We start from the raw sequence: 23,696 nt of genomic DNA, 5'->3' as shown, positions 1-23,696 counted from the left end.
GTGTTTTTTTTTTTATTGTTTTTTTTTTTTTTAAAAGATGACCGGTAAGGGGATCTTAACCCTTGACTTGGTGTTGTCAGCACCACGCTCACCCATTGAGCGAACCGGCCATCCCTATGTGGGATCCGAACCCGGGGCCTTGGTGTTATCAGCACCGCACTCTACCGAGTGAGCCACGGGCCGGCCCTGAAGTGATGTTTTCTTTGAAATTGCATTAAAATGTGCAGAGATTGCTCAAGTATTCGGTTTCTTTTTTCTTTTTTCTTTTTTTTCTTTTTTCTCTTTACAGCCAAAGAAGCCTAAAGCCCCAGATAATCCATTTCATGGCATTGTTTCCAAGTGTTTTGAGCCTCATCTCTACGTGTATATTGAGTCCCAGGACAAGTGAGTGATGAACAATTTGCTGTTTTGTGCCTGCATTTCTCGCCTCTCTGGTCGTGGTTGGATCTTACAAGGACACAATTCCTTCCAGAGGCTGAAGGAAGGACTTGGCATGCCCGTGACCCTCTCTGGAAAGCCATTAAGGATATTTCTGTATCTTTTGAATGTTATCATTTATTGTGTCTATAAATCTTAGAAGCCTCAGTTTGACTTTAGTAAGGTCCCATGCAAATCCAACACTCCCTTCCCATGTGGGTGTTGAGCCTTTGTTGAGCCCTGACATATGTCAGCCCTCAAAGCTTTACAATGTCAGGCACTGAACATTGTAAGAAAGCCTGATCTCTAATGTATATATTTTCAAGTATAATTTAACTTTTCATTTTGAAATAATTTAGACTTACAAAAAAGGTTACAAAAGTAAGACCAAAAATTCTCACATACTCTTCCCCAGAGAATGTTAATATCTTATACAGCCACAATCAGGAATGTAACATTGTCCCATTAATATCCTTTTTTCTGGTCTAGGACCCAATAATCGTGTATTTAGCTATCAAGTCTCTTTAGGCTCATTTAATCATGAATAGTTCTTCATTTTTTCTTTGTCTTTCATGACCTTGACACTTTTAAAGAAGATTGACCAGGTATTTTGTACAATGCCCTTAATTTTGGTTTGCCTGATGTTTCTTCTTAATTAAATCCGGGTTATTCATTTTTGGCAAGAATACCAAAGAAGTGACATTGTGTCCTCTTCAGTACATTGTGTCAGGAGACACATCGTGTTGATTTGTCACATTCCTGCTGATGTTAACCTTGATCACTTCTTGCTTAAGGTGGTGCCTGCCAGGTTCTCCACTGTGAAGTTACTATTTTTCTCATTGTAATTAATAAGTATCTTGTGGGGGATACTTTGAGACTATTAAATACCCTGTTTCTCATCACATTTTGCCCACTCATTTTTGCATCCTTTGATGATTCCTTCCTGAAGCAATTATTACTGTAGAGTTTGCCAAATGTTGATTGTCTATTTCCACCATTTCTTCTACATTTACTAATTGGACTTCTACAGTAAGGAAGAGGTTTTCCCTTTCCCCCCATTTATTTGTTTATATCAGTGTGGACTAATGCATTCTTATTTTATTTTATGGATCATCCATGTAATATATATGCTTTTTTTTTTTTTTTTGTCTTTTTTCGTGTCCGGCAACGGATTGCAACCCTCAGTGTCGCGCCCGTACCGGACCGGGACCGGCAACGGGATCGCAACCCTCTGTGTCGCACTCGCACCTCGCTCAGCCAGTGAGCGGGAACCGGTCTGTATGTGGGATCCGAACCCTCGGCGGGAGCGCCACCGCGCTCCCAAGCGGCGCACTGTAGCAGTGCACCACCGGGCCGGCCCCATATATGCTTTTCACAAACTCATGGGCTCCAAAAATTTCTACAAAGCAGCCGACCACAGCCAAGTTTCTTCACAGCTACAAGAGTGGATTCCTGTTTTAGTATCCATTTGTGAGGGGAGTGTTAGTGAAGGAGGAAGACCCCTCCTCATCCCTGAATCTTTGTCCACAGCCAGAGTAACTGTTGAAGGCCCTTCCATGCTGGAAGGCAGATTTTGGAAAGGTCAGGTTTCTGGAGCAGGCCAAGTTGACTGGAGACAGGCTGGCTTTGGCTCTGAGAAGAGGCCTTATAGCCTAAAGTATGCACTTAGGAGGACCAGAAAGTAGCTCACTCAGGGGAACAATGGCTGTGAGAAGGTTCTTTTTTTTTTTTTTTTCTTTCCTTTTTTTGTCTTTTTTCGTGTCCAGCAACGGATCGCAACCCTCAGTGTTGCACCCGCCCCTCGCTCAGCCAGTGAGCGGGAACTGGTCTGTATGTGGGATCCGAACCCTCGGCGGGAGCGCCGTCACGCTCCCAAGCGGTGCACTGTAGCAGTGCGCCACCGGGCCGGCCGTGTGAGAAGGTTCTTAAGGGGAGTTCCATGGGTCATAATTGCCCCATCCTTTTTTTCTTTCTTTCTTTCCTTCTTTTTTTTTTAATGCTTCTGTCATGGGTTAGCAAATTCTTGTTTCCCAGTATGTTTCAGGGGTAAATCATAAGAGTAAGAGAGTTTCAAGTACAAACACTGCACGGGACAATATTCTTATTCACCCATTTGATTTTATAGATTGCTTCTCCTCTTTTCCTGCTCGATTACAGTATACTTAATATTAAAATCCCAGCAAATGAACTTTGTAAAAGAGCTTCTACATTTATAAAAACAAGCTCCCCACCATCGCACCCCCCCAAAAAGTGGCCTTGCCATCACTGACCTTGTGAAGGCCCAGTTTTTCTCCTCCTCTCTGTCCACTGGGTGTACAGTTTCCTCCTTCTCTCTGTCCAGCAGGCATACAGAGGAGCAGTGGTTACCGCCACTGTTCAGTCCTTTGAGAGCACCCTATCTTCTGCATCCAAAAAATTTTCTCCCAGGAACTTAATAACACACCCCTGAGGATGGAGAAAAGGGTTAGTTGCCTATTAGAGTAACAGGTCTTAGAGTAACCCCAACTGCATGACTATTTTCAGCCAAAGCCCCATCTTCTCTTATTAATCCAAGTTCTTATTTTAAAAAGGCTTAAATGCTATTGGGTCCAAGGTTTAAAGAGCATATCTGTGATAACCACATCCTTTCCCAAAACCTACCTGGTCTAAGGTGTCATTTTCTGAATTATTATAATTCTAGTATTCACTCTTTTTACATGGCCTTGATTCATACAAAGTCTACTCATTGTTCATGATACTTTGGGCAAAGAGCCAGACCTCCCTTCCTTAGGGACTCTCCATTTCTCTATGAAAAATGAAGTGCTGGCCACGCATCCTGCTGTTTGGCCTCATGAGGATGTTTCCAGGGCACTGGGGAAGTAGCAGAAGCTACTCAGAGGAGAACTGCATAGGTTGTGCTGTTGTCACTCCAGAGTAAAAGCAGCAAAAGCTTGAAGTAGAAAATAACATTAAAGAACTCCATTTCCTCATCTGTCAAAGGAGAGAATCAGACAAAATAATCCCTAAAGCAATGGTTATTAACCTTTTTATTTTTATTTATTTTTTATTTTTTTTGTCCTTTTTGAGACTGGCCGCACTGCACTCAGCCAGTGAGCGCTGTGAGCGCGCCGGTCATCCCTATATAGGATCTGAACCCACGGCGGGAGTGCTGCTGCGCTCCCAGCGCCGCACTCTCCTGAGTGTGCCACGGGCTCGGCCCAACCTTTTTAAAGTCATATATCCTTTTAAGAGCCTAATGAAAGCCAAAGACCCTCTTGTTGAAAAGATCCACATAGGGCCGGCCCGGTGGCGCACTGGATAAGTGCGCCGCTTGGGAAGCGCGGCGGCGCTCCCGCCCGAGGGTTCGGATCCCACATACAGACCGGTTCCCACTCACTGGCTGAGTGAGGCGCAGGAGCAACACCGAGGGTTGCAATCCCGTTGCCGGTCCCCGGTCCGGTACGGGGGCGACACTGAGGGTTGCGATCCGTTGCCGGACATGGAAAAAGACAAAAAAAAAGAAAAGAAAAGATCCACATATTGTAACACTAAGGTCAAGGATTTGAATCCTTATACCAGCCAGCCACCAAAACCAGTGCTCCCCCCCCCAAAAAAAAATCTGCATATACCACATACTACTTTGAGTATAATTTCAAGGGGTCCTAGGAAGCCCTTCCTCCCTTCAGTCAAAGAATCCTGAGGTTAGGGAAGGAACTCAGGTAAGGACTAGTTTTGTACTAATTTCTACCCTTGCTGTAGCTGTGACTAAGAAATCTACAAGGGAGGAAAATCTTAGACTGTTCACAAGCTCCCAGATGACAGTGACCCAACACAGTGTAGTGGAAAGAACATGGGCCCGGATGCCAGATGGACCTGAATTTGAGTCAGAGCTCTGCACTTACTAGCCTGGGGCCTCGGCCTGCTACTTAACCTCTCCAAGTGTGTTTTATCTTCTGTGGGTTAGTAATGCCCACCTCACAGGCTTTGTGGTGAGGATGAAACGAGATGACATATTGGCTCTGGGCACACAGTAAATGGTGCTCAGGAACTGTGCCTGCCTTGCCCTCCCTCTGATCTTGCTCAGGACTCCTGTGTGGGTGGATGGCCTTATCAGTGTTACCAGCTCTCTGTTGGGCCTGGCATGGGGTCCACCCTCTCATTTCTCCAGCCTTCCACCAGCCCTGGGGAAGTTTTGGCAGCACCTGCCCCAGCCAAAAGCCAGGCAGCAGTAGGAGGACTGCAGAACCAAACCCAGGGAAGAGTCAGGAAGTGGGGATGTTCCTCCAGCCACCTCTTTAGCAGGTTGGGCTAAGCTGTCCTTACATGCCTTAAGTGGCTTTCTCAATTTTTATTTATGTGATTTCCTTTGGCTGACTCTTGCAGAAGAGATTTCTTCATAGGCACTTTCTTCACTCCATTCTATGGTATTCTCAGTCAGGGAAGTTATTGATGACTCCATTTCTGCTCCTTCTCCTGAGTTCCCTATAATAACTTCTGTTAAAATAGAGCACCACCCCCCTTCCAGCTTCATCAGGGCTACTTGTCTCTGTACATTAATTATGTTTGTTGTTTATCTTGAATTAATTTCAAACTTATAAGAATTGTACCTAGAGCTCCTATATATCCTTCTCCCAGATCCCTCAGCTATCTCTCCCTCCTCTTTCTCAAGTACACGCTCATGTACGCATGCACATATGAGGGTACTTCAAAAAGTTTATCGAAAGATTTATCTTTTAATTCTGTTTTTCCACAAATTTTTTGAAGTACACTTGTACATATTTTTTCCTGAACCATTTGAATTTTCAAATTGCAGACAAGATGCCCCATTACTCCTTAATACTTCAATGTATATTTCCTAGAAATGATACAATTTACATAACCACATTACATCCAGAAAAATCAGGAAATTAACATTGATACAATATTACCATTGGTCCATTGACCCTATTCCTTTTCACCAGTTGTCCCAATCACGTTTTTTAAAATAGATCCAGGATCCATTTCAGGACCACAGGTTGCATTTATTTGTCATGTCTATTTAGTCTCCTTCAATCCGGAAGAATAACTCAGTCTTTCTATGTCTTTTATGACCTTGAAATTTTTGAAGAGTATAGTCCAATTACTTTGTGGAATACCCTTCAATTTGGGTTTGTCTGATGTTTTCTTATGATTTATGATTTATGCAGAAGTGGTACCGTGTTCTTCTTAGTAGTTCATGTTAGTAGGCACAAAATGTCAGTTTGCCCCATAACTTGTGATGTTCATTTTTATTACTTGGTTTAGATTTTGTCTACCAGGTATCTCCATTTACTAATAAGTGTTAGGAGAAACTTTGAAACAATATCAATAGCCTTTTTCTCATCTAGCCTTTTTCTCTTCTTTCATTTATTTTATCACCCATTGATGATTCTTAACCTGAATCATTCATTACTAAGATGGCTGCCAATAGTGATTTTTCTAATTCCATCATTTCTTCTACATTTATTAGTTGGCATTCTACTTTAAGAAAAGCTTTCTTTCACTTCTCTCCCATTTGTATCAGCATGGACTCATGCATTCCTATTTTACCAATGGGTTATAGTCGTTACTATCTTTTCTTTTTACTTTATATTATAATTAATTTATACCTACAGAAAAATTTCAGAAATAGCAGAGATTTCCCATACTCCCTTCACCCAGCTTCTCCTAATGTTAACATCTTATATAACCATAGTAGGATAATCAAAACTAGCAAGTTAACATTGGTACAGTACTATTTACTAATCTCCAGAACTTACTTGAATTTTATCAGTTTTTTCACTGATGTGCTTTTTCTCTTCCAGGATCCATCATTATTGATTTTAATGCTCAAATTCTCCCTGATATGACCAATGGGAGCTTCTTCAAGCTGGCTCTTTATCCTTTTTACATGCCCCTGTCATTTTTTGAGCACTTCCTTTCTGGCACAACAAAATATACCAGGATTACCTTATACCAGGTTCATAGCCTAGCCCCAGAGTCATCCATTTTCCCAAGGATCCCTTGTTCCTTTGGTGAAGAATAATATTTAGAAACCAAGTTTTGGGCATTAGATGTGCTCATTGCTGCTTGGTTGTTATTGCTTCTAGTTCCTCCCAGCTGAGAGAGCTAAGAAAGATATGTATGTATAAATATATGTGTATATATACATACATATACATCTGTATCTTTTTATGCCTGTTTTATATTAAAATGCATGAGTTTACACTGCAGTTCTAATCTAATACCACAGGGTTTGTTTAGTCTCCCCCTTTCCATGTTGGTAACTACCTTCTACAACAATGAGAAACTTGGCTCCCAACATCTACAATATATTTACCTGTTTGCTCTCTTTGCCTGCATGTAACTGATCTAGCTGTGCTGAAGCCAAACCTTGGCTGCCCAACCCCACTGGCCACATCAGAGCCAAATCCTTGACCACAACATAAGGGAGGGGGAAGAAGTGTAAACTAGTTTGAGTACCCTTGAGCTAGTAAATTCTATAATTTTCTAGGGAGCTTAAGCTGCTTTGCCCAGGCTTACCTCCCTTGCCACTTTTCTGACTATCATTTCCTCTCCCATTGCCATCCATCTCTACTTAACTTTCCAGTTAGAATATGGTTCCTATGAATGTTGACTGCAGAAGAAACTGCCTTGGTCATCCATGGATAAGCCCTATCTGCAATGGGATTTTTTTTTTTCTCCTTTGTTTTAATCTTTCCCTCTGCTGTTACCACTCTGCAATAGTCTTTACTCCTAGGGCGTTTAATTTATCACTGGAACTCCCAGCAGTATTTCACATGACATCCTAAAATACTTATACAGTTCTTAGACACAAAGCTCAAGCTGCTGGGAAAAGGGTAAAAGAAACCAGAGATCCATGACATGTTTCTCTAAGCTGGAGAGAAAGTAAGTAACAGTTATACCATTTACAGTTTTAACATCTAAGCATGGTACAGTGGATAGAGCTTGGAGTCAGACAGACCCAATTTTAATTTCGGACTCCAAAAAATTCTGTGACTTTGGGCAAGTTACTTCATATTCTCAGCCTTGGTCTTTCCATCTATAAAATGGGAATAATAATGCCTTCTACTCAGGGCTGTTTTGTGAGGATTAAATGTAATTGTGTTTATAATGTACCCAGCACAGCCTAGTTATAGGCTTTTATAGCCTTGTGGGAGAGAGAGACCAAAAAAAGATTGTGGTACACAGTGTTAAGGAATAAAAATATGAATTGTTTGCTATGGGAATACAGAATAGTGTATAAATCAAACTGAAGGTCAGGCTTTTCTCAATTTGTATCTCCCACCTCAGCCAAACCCCTCCCTCCTTTCCCATCCTCTCTTCCTCACACGTATATGCTATGCTTACTTCTGACTTCATGCCTTTATTCTCTCACCTGAACCTGCTGCAGAACTTTCTCTCTAATCTCCTCTGTTATTTCCTTTGTCTGAACCAGATTGTTCATATTGTCTGTACTGCAAAATTAGCATTTTGCTGCTATCTTGAAATCTAAATATTATAGGCATATAGGTCCTATCTCTCCAAATAATTTGAAAGCTTCTAATGCGCAGGGACTTAACCCTCACAGACAGGATTTGACCCTTTATAAATGTTTACTCAATTACACTTGCTTTAGGGTGTAAAAGGAACCTCCTTGTGATTCCAGTCAGCAGATCATTATGCCATACATCCCTTTCTCCCATAGTCCTACAAGAAGATCTTGTAGACTTGCCAAAATTCAGGGTAGGGTTTGGTGCCTGGAAGAAATGATAATGCCATGCCCTCCTCCTTTTTAAGTTGAACTCATTTGTATTGTGTACTTATAGCTTACCAAGCCTTCTGTGTAGTACGTGCTCAATCAGTATTTGATTAAATTGGATCATCCATTCAAAACTAATGAACCTTACCCATTCCCATCGAAGTAACTCTTACTCTTCCATTCAGTGGAACATTGAGTACTCATTTTCTAATGCCTTGTATGGCATCAAAGCATGCTGATGCAGAGTGGAAGATGGAAGGGAAGGGAAGGTTTCCCTGACTGGTTTATGTCTCATCCATACTGGAGAACAATGTCAAAAGTAACCTGGTAGACAACCTGCAAAATGTAGAAGATCTAGAGTATTTTTTAGATGGAAATTTTCTTTATGCTCTGTGATCATTGTTAATTTATAATCTTACACATCAAGTTGGCTCTGAAATAGGAAGTAGGTGAGTAAGTATTCAGCTTCTAGGGGAATAGATGAGTGATTAAAGGAACAACATTTTAGAGCACTGGCCCCTATTTTGGTTGGCACTATTGATTTGGAGATTATAATCTCTCATACTAAGACTCAAGTGGAATCTTTTGCCTTCTGTTATGTGTTCCCCTCCACTGCACCAGCTTCCATCTCCACCTTCCCATCCCTCCATTCCCATCCCTTAGAAACAAAGTATGGAGGTGATAGCTTAGTATGTATTGGGCACCAACTGAAGATTAACCTCACATGTAAGCAGGAGGAGTGGACCAGGGTTGGGAGCAGAAGTAGCGTAAACATTATCCCCACCCTCAGGGAGCTTATGAAAACCTACATGAAACAGAAGATTCCACTACTATAATGCAAGCAGCCTTTGGTACCACCTTCACTTGTTAGAGGTTGAGTGGCTGGAGTGCCATCTCAGGAAGGATTCTGGAGTTACACCAGAGATCAATGAAAAGGAGAGTCATTGTTGATTAGCACTGCCTGCTGGGGGCCCAGGATGAGAGGAGGTTGGCATGTTTCTTGAATATGTGACATCCTTACACCACATAGTAAAGTGTTAAAAAAGAAAAAAATCCAGTGTCAGTGAGTGACAGGTGATGGAAGTTGGAATTGAGAGAGAGGACTGGTGTGAGTTGGAGTTGTACCAGTGAGAGGAGAGGGGAGGGTGAGCATGCTGGCAGGGGAGGCCCACAGGCCAAGGCCCAGTGACGTAGGAGGGGTGCAGCAGGGGAGCTGTTGAGAGGAGGCTCTGGCTGGAGCTCAGGTTCAGCTGTGGAGGGGTAGGAGATCAAATGGAAAAGTGAGGCAAGCAGAGGTTGTGAGGAAAGGGGGTGGTGATCAGGGAGCTTTCCAAGGTCAACTAACGAGTTCCTTCCCTGCTTTCTGACTGTTACCACAGACAAAGGCCTAGCCTAGGCCTGAAGTTCTTTGAGGGCAGAGTGGCCACATCTGGATATAATAAACTTTCAATAACAAAATCTCTTGGGTAAAATGTCAATTTTCTCCTATTCCTACTAATTGATGCTGTGTGTGGTTCTTGTCTTTTTCTTCCTATTATATAAATATATTTTAAAAACACAGCTGGATTCTGTAGCCTTAGGTACAACCCCCAAAATGCAAAATGCCAAGAGTGATGGGGACCCCTCCCATTTTTCACACAGCATAACTGTTAAGAGAAGGATTAATACAGCCCTGCTAGGTTCTCACTAGTTATGACTCAGTATGACTGAGGCAAATTCAGGGATGTTTGAATGGGAAATGGGAGAAAAATTGTAGCCATCATCCCCACCATGACCTGGGGGCAAGCCTGGAGCTGTTCATACCTTCTCTTCTCTCAAGATTTTTTTACATCTTTAATTCTGGAAGTTCTATGAAGAAACTGCATTAAGGAGAAGGAAAGCATTAACACTATCTCTTGGACACATTTAGGTTCTTGATGTCTAAATATTTGGCTGACATCTTAGCTTTTTCTGTGTTTTCAGGAGTAGAATGGTTAAAAGAATGAGGCCTGGAGCCAGGCTGCTTGGTTTGAATCCTGGCTCCCCCACTTTCTTACTATATGACCTTGGACAAGGTACTTAGCTTCTCTGTACCTAACTTTTTGAAAATGAGGATAGTAATAGTACCTACTTCATAAGGTTATTATGAAGAGTAAATGAAGTTCAATGAGGTGATGCTTATAAAACACTGACAAAGGGGCCGGCCCGGTGGCGCACTGCTACAGTGCGCCGCTTGGGAGCGCGGTGGCGCTCCCGACGAGGGTTCGGATCCCACGTACAGACCGGTTCCCGCTCACTGGCTGAGCGAGGTGCGGGTGTGACACTGAGGGTTGCGATCCATTGCCGGTCACGAAAAAAGACAAAAAGGAAAAAAAAAACACTGACAAATGCCTGGTACCTCATAAGTGTTCAGGAAATGATCACTATCGTTATTTAGGGTTTTCAATTGTGGAAAGGGGAATTGGTACTAATATGGTAGCAGGACCAGTGTACTTAATTAAATGGTGGATTCTAGGCTCAGGTCTGTCACTAATTGTGTGACATACTTTCTAGGACTTAATTTTTTCATTTTTTAGAGGGGCCAACAATACCTATATCTTGCTCACAAGGGCGTGGGATCAAATGTGATAATGAAATGCCTGGAAAAGTATAAAGCAGCACACAAATGCCAACCTTTATTGCTGCTGTTACCATAAGAGTGGTGGTGAACGATGATATTGATAAAAATGGATCCAATTTAAAATTTTAAAAGCATTAGGAATGATTATCGTATTCATGGCAGTAACCCATGAACACTGCAAACAAGCACATTTGCTTTATCTTTCTTGAAGTAAAATAACATTTTAGGTTTTCTTCCTCCTAGAAACCTTGGAGAGCTGATAGATCGATTTGTGGCTGATTTCAAAGCCCAGGGGCCACCTAAACCCAACACCGATGAAGGGGGCGCTGTGCTCCCCAGCTGTGCTGACCTCTTTGTCTACTACAAGAAGTGCATGGTGCAATGCTCTCAGCTCAGTACTGGGGAACCAATGATCGCTCTGACCACCATTTTCCAGAAGTACCTCCGAGAATACGCCTGGAAAATCCTCTCTGGCAACCTGCCCAAGTGAGTCCTGTTCTTCATGGTCTGAGTGTTGAAGTAAGATTCTGAATACACCTAAATATGGGTATCTTCAAGGAAATCCACTCTGAAGTTGTTTACTGAACTTCTAAGATTATCAAGGAGGCAAACACACTTATTGAGTTCCCAAGGGTCTGAAACTATTTCCTCCCTAATGGCATTCCACAGCTGATTAATACCATTAGAAGAAATGCCCACACTGGTTGCCAGTGTAGGTCAGATCTTACCACAGTGGACTCAAGGGAATCAGTTCCATCATATATGTTTTTAATTTACATGGATCCAACTATAAGTTCTTGGCAAAAGAAGTGAGGTGATGATGGAAGTAAGTATTAAATAGCATAGCCAATTTCATTCAAGCCTCATTCAGTGAGATTGTGCCCTGGAGTAACAGTTAGATGGGAGGCATGAATCTGCTTTTCCTTTAGTCCGATTAGGTTCCAAAGTCTCTCTTATATGTGCATCTTGCTATGTTGGACAGAGCCTAATGTTTAAAGATATGGTAGGATTTAGGGGGAGGGAGTTGCATAGCACAGCTTCTAATCATAGTGACTCCACTGTATTATTCTGGGATGTTAGAATATTGTTATATTGCTTATTACTTGAAATACATGTATCATTCAACTGGGGTTTTAGAGGTGTTTTGGTTAAATGCAATTTTGACTGTAATAAAATATGACCTAAAGTAATTCTTCTGAATTTAGTATTTACAAATCATCCCCAAGGTTAAATTAACAATTCTGGAATTAGTTTCTGTCATTGCCACTAAAATGTGTCATATATGGGACACACTGGGAGTTTTACGTTCTTTGGAGGGAAGAGAATAAAATCTTATGCACTACAGGAGATTTGAAGTAACAGGTATGTTTTACTAATGAGAACTTATTTGACTGTGATAAAAATTATTTAAAAATTTTTAATACCTTTGGTCCTGATTATCAAGATAATATAAGTTCATTATAGCTTAGAAAACACAGAAAAGCACAAAGAAAAAAACAAAAATCACCTATAATCTTACTATGCAGAGAAAACTTTCTTAACCTTTTGGTATATATTTTTCTGTTCTTTATTCATATATATGTAATGTGTGTGATATGTGCGCTTTTGGAATTGGGACTCCACTATTATAAAAAATCCCCTTCTGCTTTTAGTTAACATCATCCTGTGAGCACTTTCCCATGTGTATTAGTCAGTGTCCCAGCAGCAAACAAATGGTACACTCAGCTGGGATTTTGTTAGTAAAGAGACTCTTCACAGAAATGGGGGCAAGGGGGAAGAAACCAACAGAGGATTACGAAGCATCCAAGTACTGGAGGGTAATTGTTACTACTTTATAACTCACTTGAGAGCTGGGGCTGTGACAAGGGGCTGCCCCACAGACAATGTAGTCATAGAGGATGCGAGATATTTTTTGGTCTCTTAAGACAGTCAGGGCTTTGGGCAGGAACCATGTCTTCACATTCATTTAACATATTTCTCATAAGTAAAACATATAAATTCCAGTGCAGAATTTTCTTAACTGAGAGAAACAGGGAACGAACTTTTGTGCTACAGATGATCCTAAATAAGTTCTACATATCAGAAAATTCCAAGCTAAAGAGAAAGGCAGCTCAGCAGCCTTCTCTGTATGAAATCATCATAGTTAACAGGACTGATTACTAGCTGACTCTTAGAATCATCTCTTCCTACTGCTGATGGTGAGAGAATCTAAACAGATGATAGTCAAGGTAAGGTTAATAGGAAAAGGACTCATTGTATGTGGATTAATTTGGGACATGTCCAGCCTTTCCTTCCTGCTTTTCTTTTGTCTTAAAATGTTTCTAGTTCAGGAAGCAAATTATAAGTTCCAGTCTGACTAGTTCCTGTTTCTTTTCCTCAGAACCACAACGAGCAGTGGAGGGCTGACCATCAGCAGCCTCCTCAAGGAAAAGGAGGGCTCAGAAGTAGCCAAGTTTACTCTAGAGGAGCTCTGCCTTATCTGCAGCATCCTGAGCACAGCAGAGTACTGTCTGGCCACCACCCAGCAGGTGAGCTGTCTTGGCTGTCCACTCACCACCTCCTTTTTCTTAACTATCTGAGCCACATAGCTCAGTAAATAAGAGAATAAGCTCTGACAAGGCTACATACAATCTGGGGCATACCGCTTGGTCTCCCACAGAGGAAAACTTGCTGTCCAGCCAGAAGACTGCCCAGGCAGCCATCTTATAGAAGGGCCTTGTTAAAAGTAGACTGGGCAAGAAAGCATGATTGATCTCCTCCCTGGAGTTGTATAAGCCACTCAAAGGGCATGACCTATTAAAACTAGGTCAGTAGCACTGTCTCGCATATGAGAAAAGCAAGAACAGACTTTATGGTACCAGGACCCAGCCTTTGATGGTGATGCGTAACAACCAGTTATTCTCATTCTCAGAAGTGTTACTAAACTGAGCAAAATCCTTTGGGCTTTTATGTGTCTCCTGAAATTTACATAGCATTCTCAATCTGCCTAAACAAATAACCATTGTTTGGGATTCTGACGTTCAGGAACTGTGAAGCAGGAAAGGGTGATGCCTCTACTGGAGCCCCCCAAATGGCAGTAGTTCAGCGAACTTATTTAGCAGAAGGAAGACCCAGAATAACCTTCCATTCAGCCTTAGATGTGGGATTAGAAGTTCCTTTTCATATTTGGTCTGGGGTTCATGTAAGGCCAAGAGAAAGAAAAGTTCTCCTCCACCCTCTTTGTGTTTATTATTTACACATATCTAGATTATAGGAAGATAGTCATAAATGATAGTTCTGACAGTACAACTCAGAGTTCCTGTGAGCTAGTGCACAAATATAGGAACCCAAACAGCAAGTGTTCCCACAAAGACTCCACAGTTGAGGGTAAGCCATCCAGAGGCAGTAGCATTCTCTGCTCAGGGACGTGGTAACATTGACTTACATAGGGAATTACCTGTTAAGGTTTGGCCTTGGAGCCAGAGACAGCAATCCATTTAGCTAAAAGCACTCCCAGGGCAGGATGGCAATATCTGTGAGGACCTCCAAGGCAGAGTTCTTTGATGAAGAAACACTATTTAACTATTTTGTGTGTGTTTGCGGAAAGAGAAAGACAAACACATATATATTTAATACAGTATTTTAAAAATAAAATAATCATAGTACAAAAAAATAGGAATAATATTCTTAATCTCATCACCCTCAAATAATCATATTAGCAATTTGGGGTATTTTCTTTCAATCATTTTTCATAAACAGTTTTATATATTATAATCTTAATTCAATTTTTAATCTTTTTATTGTTATTATTGTGATAGCATCAGCATTTCTCCTGTTGCTAAAATGTCTTTATTAGTATTAGTTATTCATGGCTACTATAAATTATTTAACAGCATTCCTGATAATTGCTTACGACGATGCTTCAAATTTATGCTTGTATAAATAATCCTATGAAGAACATCTTTCTGAATATAGCATCTTAAATGTTTTGCATTATTTTTCTAGAGCAGATTCTTAGAAATTATGGAAGTATTAGTAGATCAGAGACCATTTGGATGACTTGTGATACATGTAGCCAATTTTTTCTTATTTAGTGAAATAGTTTTTACTGATTATAAAAGTAAATACATTCTTTGGCCTTATATTGTGATCTCTAAATACCATTTTCTACTAAAAGGAGCCACAGATTCCTGGAGAAATGACTAATTCCATACCTGGGGCAGGAAAAATACAAGATGAACCTAGAACATCATGTCATAGAAAAAGCAAGAAAAATATTAAAAACTATTAGTGTCATTTCAGAAGGATTCAGGAGCTATGGTGGGTATCCTCACCCCCCCAAATATGTCCAAATCCTAACTCCTGGTACCTCATTTGGGAGTTTGGTCTTTGTAAGTGTAATTAAGTTAGGGATCTCAAGATGAGATCATCCTGAATTTAGGATGAGCCCTAAGCTAGTGACTAGTGTCCTTAGAAAGGAGAGAGAGATTTAACATGCAAAGACACAGGGAAGAAGGCCATGCAAAGATAGAGGCAGAGATTGGACTGATGCATCTACAAGTCATGGAACACCAAGTATTGCCAGAAACCACCAGAAGCTAGGAGAGAGGTATGGAATGGTCTCTCCCTCAGAATCTCGAGAAGCAACCAACCCTGTCAACACCTTGATTTCAGATTTCTGGCTTCCAGAACTATTAGAGAATAAATTTCTGTTGTTTTAAGCCACCAGGTTTGTGATAATTGGTTACAGCAGCCCTAGGAAACTAATACAGGAGCCAGCCTGAATAAGCTCTACTAGTCAAAGATGGGACATGTAAATATCAGTTTGTATCAGTGAGAATGTTAACTACAGTGGATTGAAAACGTCAAGAATGTTTAAATACATTTGGTTATAAAGATTTTTAAAAATTCGTCTATCACCTTTGAAGATGCTAAGGAACCACTGTTATGGGTTGAATACGGGTAAAATAGAGTAAGTTCTAATCCTGCCTTTCCTATCAGATACACACTTCAGGACAACCAAAGCATTGACAAGGGGAAGAATCTCTTCATAGCAGAAGTTTAACTAATAAATGAAGAAGAAAAAGCAGAATTAGAATATCATTTTTTATACCTCCTAATGGAGTAATGGATCTGGGCACTGAGCATCAGCTGCTGCTGACATCACAAAAAGAAAGACAACCAAACATTTCCAAGGGTAGAAGTACATAACACTATCATGAAGTAGTCTTCTGAAATAAGAACCCAAATAAAATCAAGCTTCTACATCTAACTACCGATATACAGAGAATATGATCAAGCCTCTACATCTAACTACCAATATACAAGGAAAAGAGGAACATGTCAATTAATACCTGTGGATGAAATCAGCAAAATCCAAACTGTGGGGAAATCTACAGGGCAAACAACCCGTTTTCTTTAAGAAAAAAATTCGGGGGGGCCGAAGAGAAATGGAGGGAGAAACCAAAGAGACTTAAGAACCTGAACAACAAAGAATTGGAAAATAAATTTTAAAACAATGCCAATACTATATCAATATTGGTTCATTAATTGTAACAAATGTATCATACTAATGTTAATGACATGGAAAACTGGGTATGTGGTGTATGGAAACTCTGAACTATCTTTGTTTGCAATTTTTCTGTAAATATAAAACTATCCTAAAAAGTAAAATTTATTTTAAAAACATACTGTTTACAACAGCAATTTAAAACATCAGATACCTAGAAATAAATCTACTGAGAGACATGTAGTACCTCTACCTTGAAAACTACAAAATGTTGCTGAGTGAAATTAAAGACTTGCATAAAAATTTATCATATTCATGGGTTGCAAGACTCTGTTGTTAACATGTACATTCTCTGTAAAATTATAAATAGCTTCAACACGGCCTCTTATCAAAATTCCAGCATGCTATTTTGAAGAAATAGGCAAGAAGAATTTAAAGTGAAATGCAAAGTTCTAATAACCAAACATCTTGAAAAAGAAGAAAAATTTGGATGACTTACACTACTTAACTTCAAGACATACTATGAAGCTACAGTAGTCACTACAGTGGTGCATTAGCGTAAGCAGACGCAAATAAGTTAGTGGAACAGAATAAGTCTAGAAATAGATCCACATGTGTATGGTCAGTTGATTTTCCACAAAGGTGCTGTATCAATTAAATAGAGAAAGTAAAACCTTTTTCACTCTCATAGCTGTAACAACTGATTATACACATGGAAAACAACCGCAACCCCTGCCTCATACCATACACAAAAATTAATTCAAGATGGATCATAGACTTAAATGTAAAGCCCAGAACCATAAACCTTCTAGAAGAAAAATATAGGAAAAGATCTTCACAACTTTGGGTAGGCAAAGATTCCTTGGTCAGGATATAAAAAGTACTAACCATGAAAGGAAAAAAATTTTTCAATAAATTGGCCTTCATCAAAATTAAAATTTTCTTCTCACCAAAGGCTCCATTAAGAAAATAGACAAGCCATAGACTGGGAGAAAATATTTGCAGTTCATGTAACTGATAAGGGACTTGTGTCCATGTAAATGAAGAAATAATAATCATCATTCAAAAGACAAACATTCAATTTAAAATAGGCAGAGGACTTGAACAGACAGCTTACAAAAGAAGATATAGGAATGTCCATTAAGCAAAGGGAAAGGTACTCAATGCCATTAGTCATCAGGGAAATGAAAATTAAAACTGGGAGACATAGCTATTAGAACTGCTAAAATGTCGGAAAGAATGACAACATCAAATATTGGCAAAGAAGTGGAACAACTGGAATTCTCATGCACTGGCGATGGGGATATAAAATAGTATAGCCATTTTGGAAAGCAATTTGGCAGTTTCTTATAAAACTTTATGACCCAGCAATTCCATTCCCAGGTATTTACTCAAAATAAAAATGAGAACAAGGGCAGACCCCGTGGCGCACTCAGGAGAGTGCAGCGCTGTGAGCTCAGCGGCGCTCCCGCCGCAGGTTCGGATCCTATATAGGGATGGCCGGTGCGCTCACTGGCTGAGCACAGTGCGGGCGACACCAAGCCAAGGGTTGCAATCCCCTTACCGGTCACAAAAAAGACCAAAAAAAAAAAAAGAGAGAGAGAGAACAAAACCACACAGAGATACATATAAGGATGTCTATAGTAGCCCCAAATTGGAAGCAATCTAAATGTCCCTCAACAGAATGGATGAACAAGGCTTGCTATATCCATGCAATGGACTACTACTCAACAACAAAATGGATGAATATTGATATACACAACAGCATGGATGAATCTCAAAAACATTTTGTTAAACAAAGGAAGCCAAACATCAAAGAGTACATACTATATAATTCCATTTATATAAAATTAAAACACTGTACAGGCAAAACTAATCTTTGGTGATAGAAATCAGATAGTGGTGTTGGGAGATTGACTAGAAAGGGGCAAAGGAGCACTTTCCAGGGGGCGATGGAAATATTCTGTATCTTATTATTATTGATTACATTTGTATATATGATTGTCAAAACTCATCCAACTAAACACTAAAGATTTGTGCATTTTTAATGTTAACTATATTTCATTTTTTGAAAAAGGGACTTGAGACATATCAATCAGTTGCCGTGTATAGTCTTTATTTGGATTCTGATTAAAATAATCTTTTAAAAATTGTAAGACAATGAGGGAAATGCAGACACTGACTAGATACATGATGATTGTTATTAAAGAAATTATTGCTAATTTTTTAGGTGCGATAGTGGTATTATAGTTATGCTTACTTTTTTAGGAGTCCTTATCTTTTAGAGATACATATTGAAACATTTACAGATGAGGCTGGTTGGTTAGCTTAGTTGGTTAGAGCACAGCCTTGTAACACCAAGGTCATAGGTTCGGATCTCTGCCAGCCACCAGAAAAAAAAAGAAAGAAAGAAACATTAACAAATGAAATGATAGAATATCTAGGATTTGCTTCAAAATAATTCAAGGATGGGAGAATAGGTGAGAGTAACAATGAAACAGGATTGGCCATGTAATGACAATTGGTGATTGTGACTGATGGGCACTTGGGTACATTGCACTGTTCTCTGTGTTTTTGCAAATGTTTGAAATTTTCCCTGTTTAATAGTTTTTTAAGTAATATAGACTCCTAAATGTTTCAAAAATAGAAACATATGCAAAAGTTCCCCATAATCTCACCCCTCTCACCACTCAGAGCAACCACTATTATCTGTATAACTAATGTATATCCTCCCAAACTTTTTTTGTTGTATCTTTTTAAATTAAAAAATGGGCCCATGCTCTACATATTGTTTTGTCTTTACCCAAATCATGGATATCTTTCCATTTCAGTGTCACCTCAGCCTTTTTAACATCTGTATAGAGTGGTTCCATGCATTCTTTCATTCCTTTAAAAGATCTTTATTAAGCCCTTATTATATACCAGGCACTGTATTTGGTGTTAATTAACAGTGATGAACAGAGCAGACAGGTTTCTTGCTGTCATAGAACTTAGCACTAATGCTAAGAGCAGATAATAAATAAGCCAAGATGTAACTTCAGTTTGGGGGTAACTGGTAGGAAGAAGCATGTGTTGCAGTACTGAGTAAGGCAGTTGCCTACGAAGGGGCATGGTCAAGGAGGGCGTCCTTGAGGAGGTGATATTGAAGCAGAGATCTGAAGGTCGGGAAGGAGACTGCCAAGTAGGAGGCTTGGAGGGTTGGGAAGTGGAGGTGCAGCAAAGCAAGACAGCTGGGTAGGAGAAGTGAACAGGGAGCATTTCAGGGAGAGGAAGTAGAAAGTGTGGAGTATGAAGGTCCCGAGGGAGAAAGACCCTGATGTGTCCCAGAAACTTAAGTGACTAGTATAACTGAAACCTAGCAGGCAAAGTGTAAAGTAGCAAGATGGGGTCAGAGAGCTAGACAGGACCTTAATCGTGGCTAGAAGTTTGGATTTTATTTTCAGTGTTTTAGGAAAGGCCACTGAAGAGTTTAAGCATTATAAACCTCTGCCATAATTTGTTTCATCAATCCGTTATAGATATACATGTAAGATTCTTCCCAGTTTTTCAATAATATAAAACAACACTGAGAATGTGAGCTTTATGAGAACAGAATCTGATCTGTTTTGTTCACTGAATAACTCTCTTACTCTGTTACACAGCTTGGTGTAAAACAGGCTTGCAGTAAATATTGGTTGAATTAATGAATACTGCAAAGAATACTTGCATATCTTTTATATGTTATTCTCATTATTTCATTGAAATGCATTTCTAGATGTGAAATTGCTGATATAAATAATGTGTATATTTAAATTTTTGCTTTTTAAATAAATTGCCTTCCCAAAAGGTTGCACAAATTTAAGACAAAACATTTGTCATTTTTAGTTTGTGTACTAAGTTTAGGAGTGCTAATCAGTTCCCAGGGATATTTTCAGTTATTTACAATTCCTGGTCAATTATATTTTCTTTGAGGCTCTAGGAGCATGTTGAGTATTTTTATCCTAGGCTGTAGGCTAATGAAAGCAGGGATTATGTTTCTTTTGTTTTACCACTGTATCCCCAATACCTTAACATGGTGCTTGGCGCGTAATATCACTTAATGAATATTTTAACTGATTTTTACTGCCACCTACCACCAAAGGTTTCCAGTGTTGGTGGGCAAATTAGCAGTTCATCAGGCAGGGAGTATCATAAAATCAGGGTCTTTTCAGAATTAATGGTATGATTATTGGTGTGTCATAAGAAACAAGTACAGGACAGTGCTAAGGAGTACAGCTTCTGGAGGCAGTTTGATTCCTGGCCCTACACTTACTATCTTGGGTAAGTGGCTACTCTTCTGTTTTCTCATCCATAAAATGGGGATAATAATAGACTCTTCTTAGAGGTTTATGAGAATTATGTGGGTAAATACATGCAAAGTGTCTAGAATTACACCTGAATCATCAAACTCAGTAAATCCTAACTTATTATTATGGTACTCCTTTGGATAATCATTAAGTGTGTTTCTGTTTCTCTCATTTTCTAACAGCTAGAAGAAAAACTCAAAGAAAAAGTTGATGTAAGTTTGATTGAACGAATCAATCTGACTGGAGAAATGGACACATTCAGCACGTATGTACCTTGCACGTGTTTACTCAAGGCCTGCTCTTTCTCCTTCATGAAGCAGCATGTCTCAGGCTTTAGTCACTACAGAATCTGAGAGGTTTCCAGAGCCTTCTCTTGGATCAGGATTATTCCCCACCAGCAACTAAGAAGCAGCACTAGAATTGGTCCAGCTGCCTCCCATTCTGCCGCTTCAGATGCAGTCGTTCTTTTAGCTCATGGGGTCTTTATCATTGCACTATCTAGAATAATCAAAGAAAGGAAATCTTCCCTTGGCTATCCCTGTAGGAAGGTCAGGTTCTAGGCCTCCCACCTGCCCCCACCTAAATCCACAGACGGCCAGGCCAACCTTCAGTGTTTGAGAATATTTGTATAAATTGTAAGTAGCCTGATTTTGACCATTGGGGTATGAGAGAATGTGCATGTACGTGCATGCATGCATACGTGTGTGGCTCGGGGTCAGGCGGACTTTGTCCAAGAAGTTCAAATAGTAAAGCCTTCCTGGAATATTTCTTTCCCTGTTGTTACCTTGCAGTATTTTTATTGTGGTCAGTTCCTGTTCCACTGCCATTAAATGTGATAATGAGCCAAGCTTCAACTTTTACATAAACCACTTATTGAGGAAAAATCAAAATTCTCTTCTTAGTTCATTTCCTTCCCTTTTCTTAACTTTTTTTTTTTTCAGTCTGACTTAAATGTTTTTGGGAAACAGGTACTTTTGCAAAAGGATATGAAGGGGCCAGCCTGGTGGCGCACTCGGTAGAGTGCGGCGCTTGGGAGCGCAGCGGCACTCCCGCCGCGGGTTCGGATCCCATATAGAGACCGGTCAGCTCACTGGTTGAGCACGGTGTGGGCGCGACACCAAGGGTTGCGATCCCGTTGCCGGTCACGAAAAAAGACAAAAAAGAAAAAAAAAAAAAAGGATATGAAGACAGATTCTGGGGGTGGCAATTAGGGAGACTAACCATGGGATTTTGTGTCCTGACTGAGTGGGAACACACCCAAATAAGACCAGGACATGAAGAAAGAATCAAACTGTTCCTCCACTGTCATTAATTAAAACTCGAGCTTTTCTGATAAAATGATGAATTGAATTTTTACACAGGTGCTTAAAACATTTGGAAGGGGCTGTGTGAGTCTTTCAAATGTCATTGTTTTAAGTCATGACCACAATAATCCGTTTGATTTGCAGTGTCATCTCCAGCAGTATTCAGTTGTTGGTTCAGGACCTGGATGCTGCTTGCGATCCTGCCCTGACTGCCATGAGCAAGGTAAGGGTTTAGAAAATGGCTTCTTACTACACTTCCAAGAGTATCTTCAGATGGTTCCTGTTGGCCCCTGCCTGTAGCTTCTTCAGACTCTTCTGCACTAAAAGTATCAGCTAAGAGGAGAATGGAAAGGCCTGGCGGGGTTCCTTAAACCTCTCATTTTATCTTGCACCTTAGGTCAATTGCTTGTCCTTTTAGAATAAGACAGGGAGCAAATGTACTTGGTGAGGCTAAAAGAGATGGTTGTCTTTGATTAGCATCTGACACATGCTAAAATCCTTAATGTGGTCTAACCAGAATGGGTGTTTTTGTTAGTTTTTAAAGCAGTAACTTCTGACTCATTCTTCATTCTTGCCTACCGAGAGGTTTTTCCTACTCTTTCTGAGCTCTTGTGCCAACGCAAGCTTATTTGATCAGGTTGTAGCCTCTGGTTTTCTAATATCATGGTAGCCCATCAGTCAGTCCTTGGCCCTCAAGTTCCCTCCTTTGGTACTTACCAGATGCTACCTCGTGTTGCTCTTTTTGGCTTTTTTTTTTTTGTCTTTTTCGTGACTGGTAAGGGAATCGCAACCCTTGGCCTGGTGTCGCCCGCACTGCGCTCAGCCAGTGAGCACACCGGCCATTCCTATATAGGATCCAAACCCACGGTGGGAGCGTCGCTGCGCTCCCAGCGCCGCACTCTCCTGAGTGTGCCATGGGGCCGGCCTGCTCTTTTTGGCTTTTTTTTTTTGTCTTTTTCGTGACTGGTAAGGGAATCGCAACCCTTGGCCTGGTGTCGCCCGCACTGCGCTCAGCCAGTGAGCACACCGGCCATTCCTATATAGGATCCAAACCCACGGTGGGAGCGTCGCTGCGCTCCCAGCGCCGCACTCTCCTGAGTGTGCCATGGGGCCGGCCTGCTCTTTTTGGCTTTTATGTGCCTGTGCCTTTTCTTTCTGAAAGAATATAAATTCCTTAAGTGCATGGACCGTATCTTATACCACCCTCTATCTCTCATATTGTCTTGAATATAGAAGACTCTCATGTTTATTAATTAAGTTGGAAATAGGAAATTCTTTTTTTTTGTAACATAATTGATTTATATGTATTTGTGGGGTACAGAGTTGACTATCAGTACTTGTGTACAATATGCGATGGTCAAATCAAGATAATTGAGTAAGTTGGAAATAGGCAGTTCTTTGTGGATTTCTAATTTTAAATAACATGAAGCTGCCCACACTAGAACCTTGTAGAGCATGAGTTGGCAAACCATAGCCTGTGGGCCAAATCTGGCCCACTGCTTGTTTTTGTAAATAAACTTTTATTGGAACACAGCCATGATCATTCATTTACATATTATCTGTAGCTGCTTTTGTGCTACAATGGTAGAATTCAGTAATTGCAACGGAGACCATATAGCCGACAAAGCCTAAAATGTTTACTATGAGACCCTTTACAGGAAAATGTCTGTCAACACCTATCCTATTGTCATAGGCTCTTATAGCATTCTTGCAAATTCTGGAGAAAGAGCTTCTCTAGGGCCTATTGGCCAGTAGCAGAGGACAGTGGAAAGAATACTGACTTCGTCTCAGACAGGCCTAACTCTTCCAATTTTGCCTTTGGGGG

At 40.3% G+C, this 23,696-nt stretch overlaps 1 protein-coding gene across 1 annotated transcript in view; it reads left to right on the top strand.

The window, feature by feature from the left end:
* VPS53 (vacuolar protein sorting 53 homolog (S. cerevisiae)) overlaps positions 1-23,696 on the top strand; it is a 152,614-nt gene that overhangs the window by 95,466 nt on the left and 33,452 nt on the right. The window contains exons 13-17 of the mRNA XM_008592999.1: positions 290-384; positions 10,998-11,240; positions 13,135-13,282; positions 20,750-20,832; positions 22,016-22,094. Coding sequence (XP_008591221.1) covers positions 290-384; positions 10,998-11,240; positions 13,135-13,282; positions 20,750-20,832; positions 22,016-22,094 — 648 coding nt within the window. The remainder of the gene's footprint in view (positions 1-289; positions 385-10,997; positions 11,241-13,134; positions 13,283-20,749; positions 20,833-22,015; positions 22,095-23,696) is intronic.

Source organism: Galeopterus variegatus, unplaced genomic scaffold (assembly GCF_000696425.1).
Source record: "Galeopterus variegatus unplaced genomic scaffold, G_variegatus-3.0.2 Scaffold155, whole genome shotgun sequence".
Taxonomy (NCBI): domain Eukaryota; kingdom Metazoa; phylum Chordata; class Mammalia; order Dermoptera; family Cynocephalidae; genus Galeopterus; species Galeopterus variegatus.
Note: the sequence above shows the minus strand (reverse complement) of the source record. Positions and strands in the feature narration are given on the sequence as shown.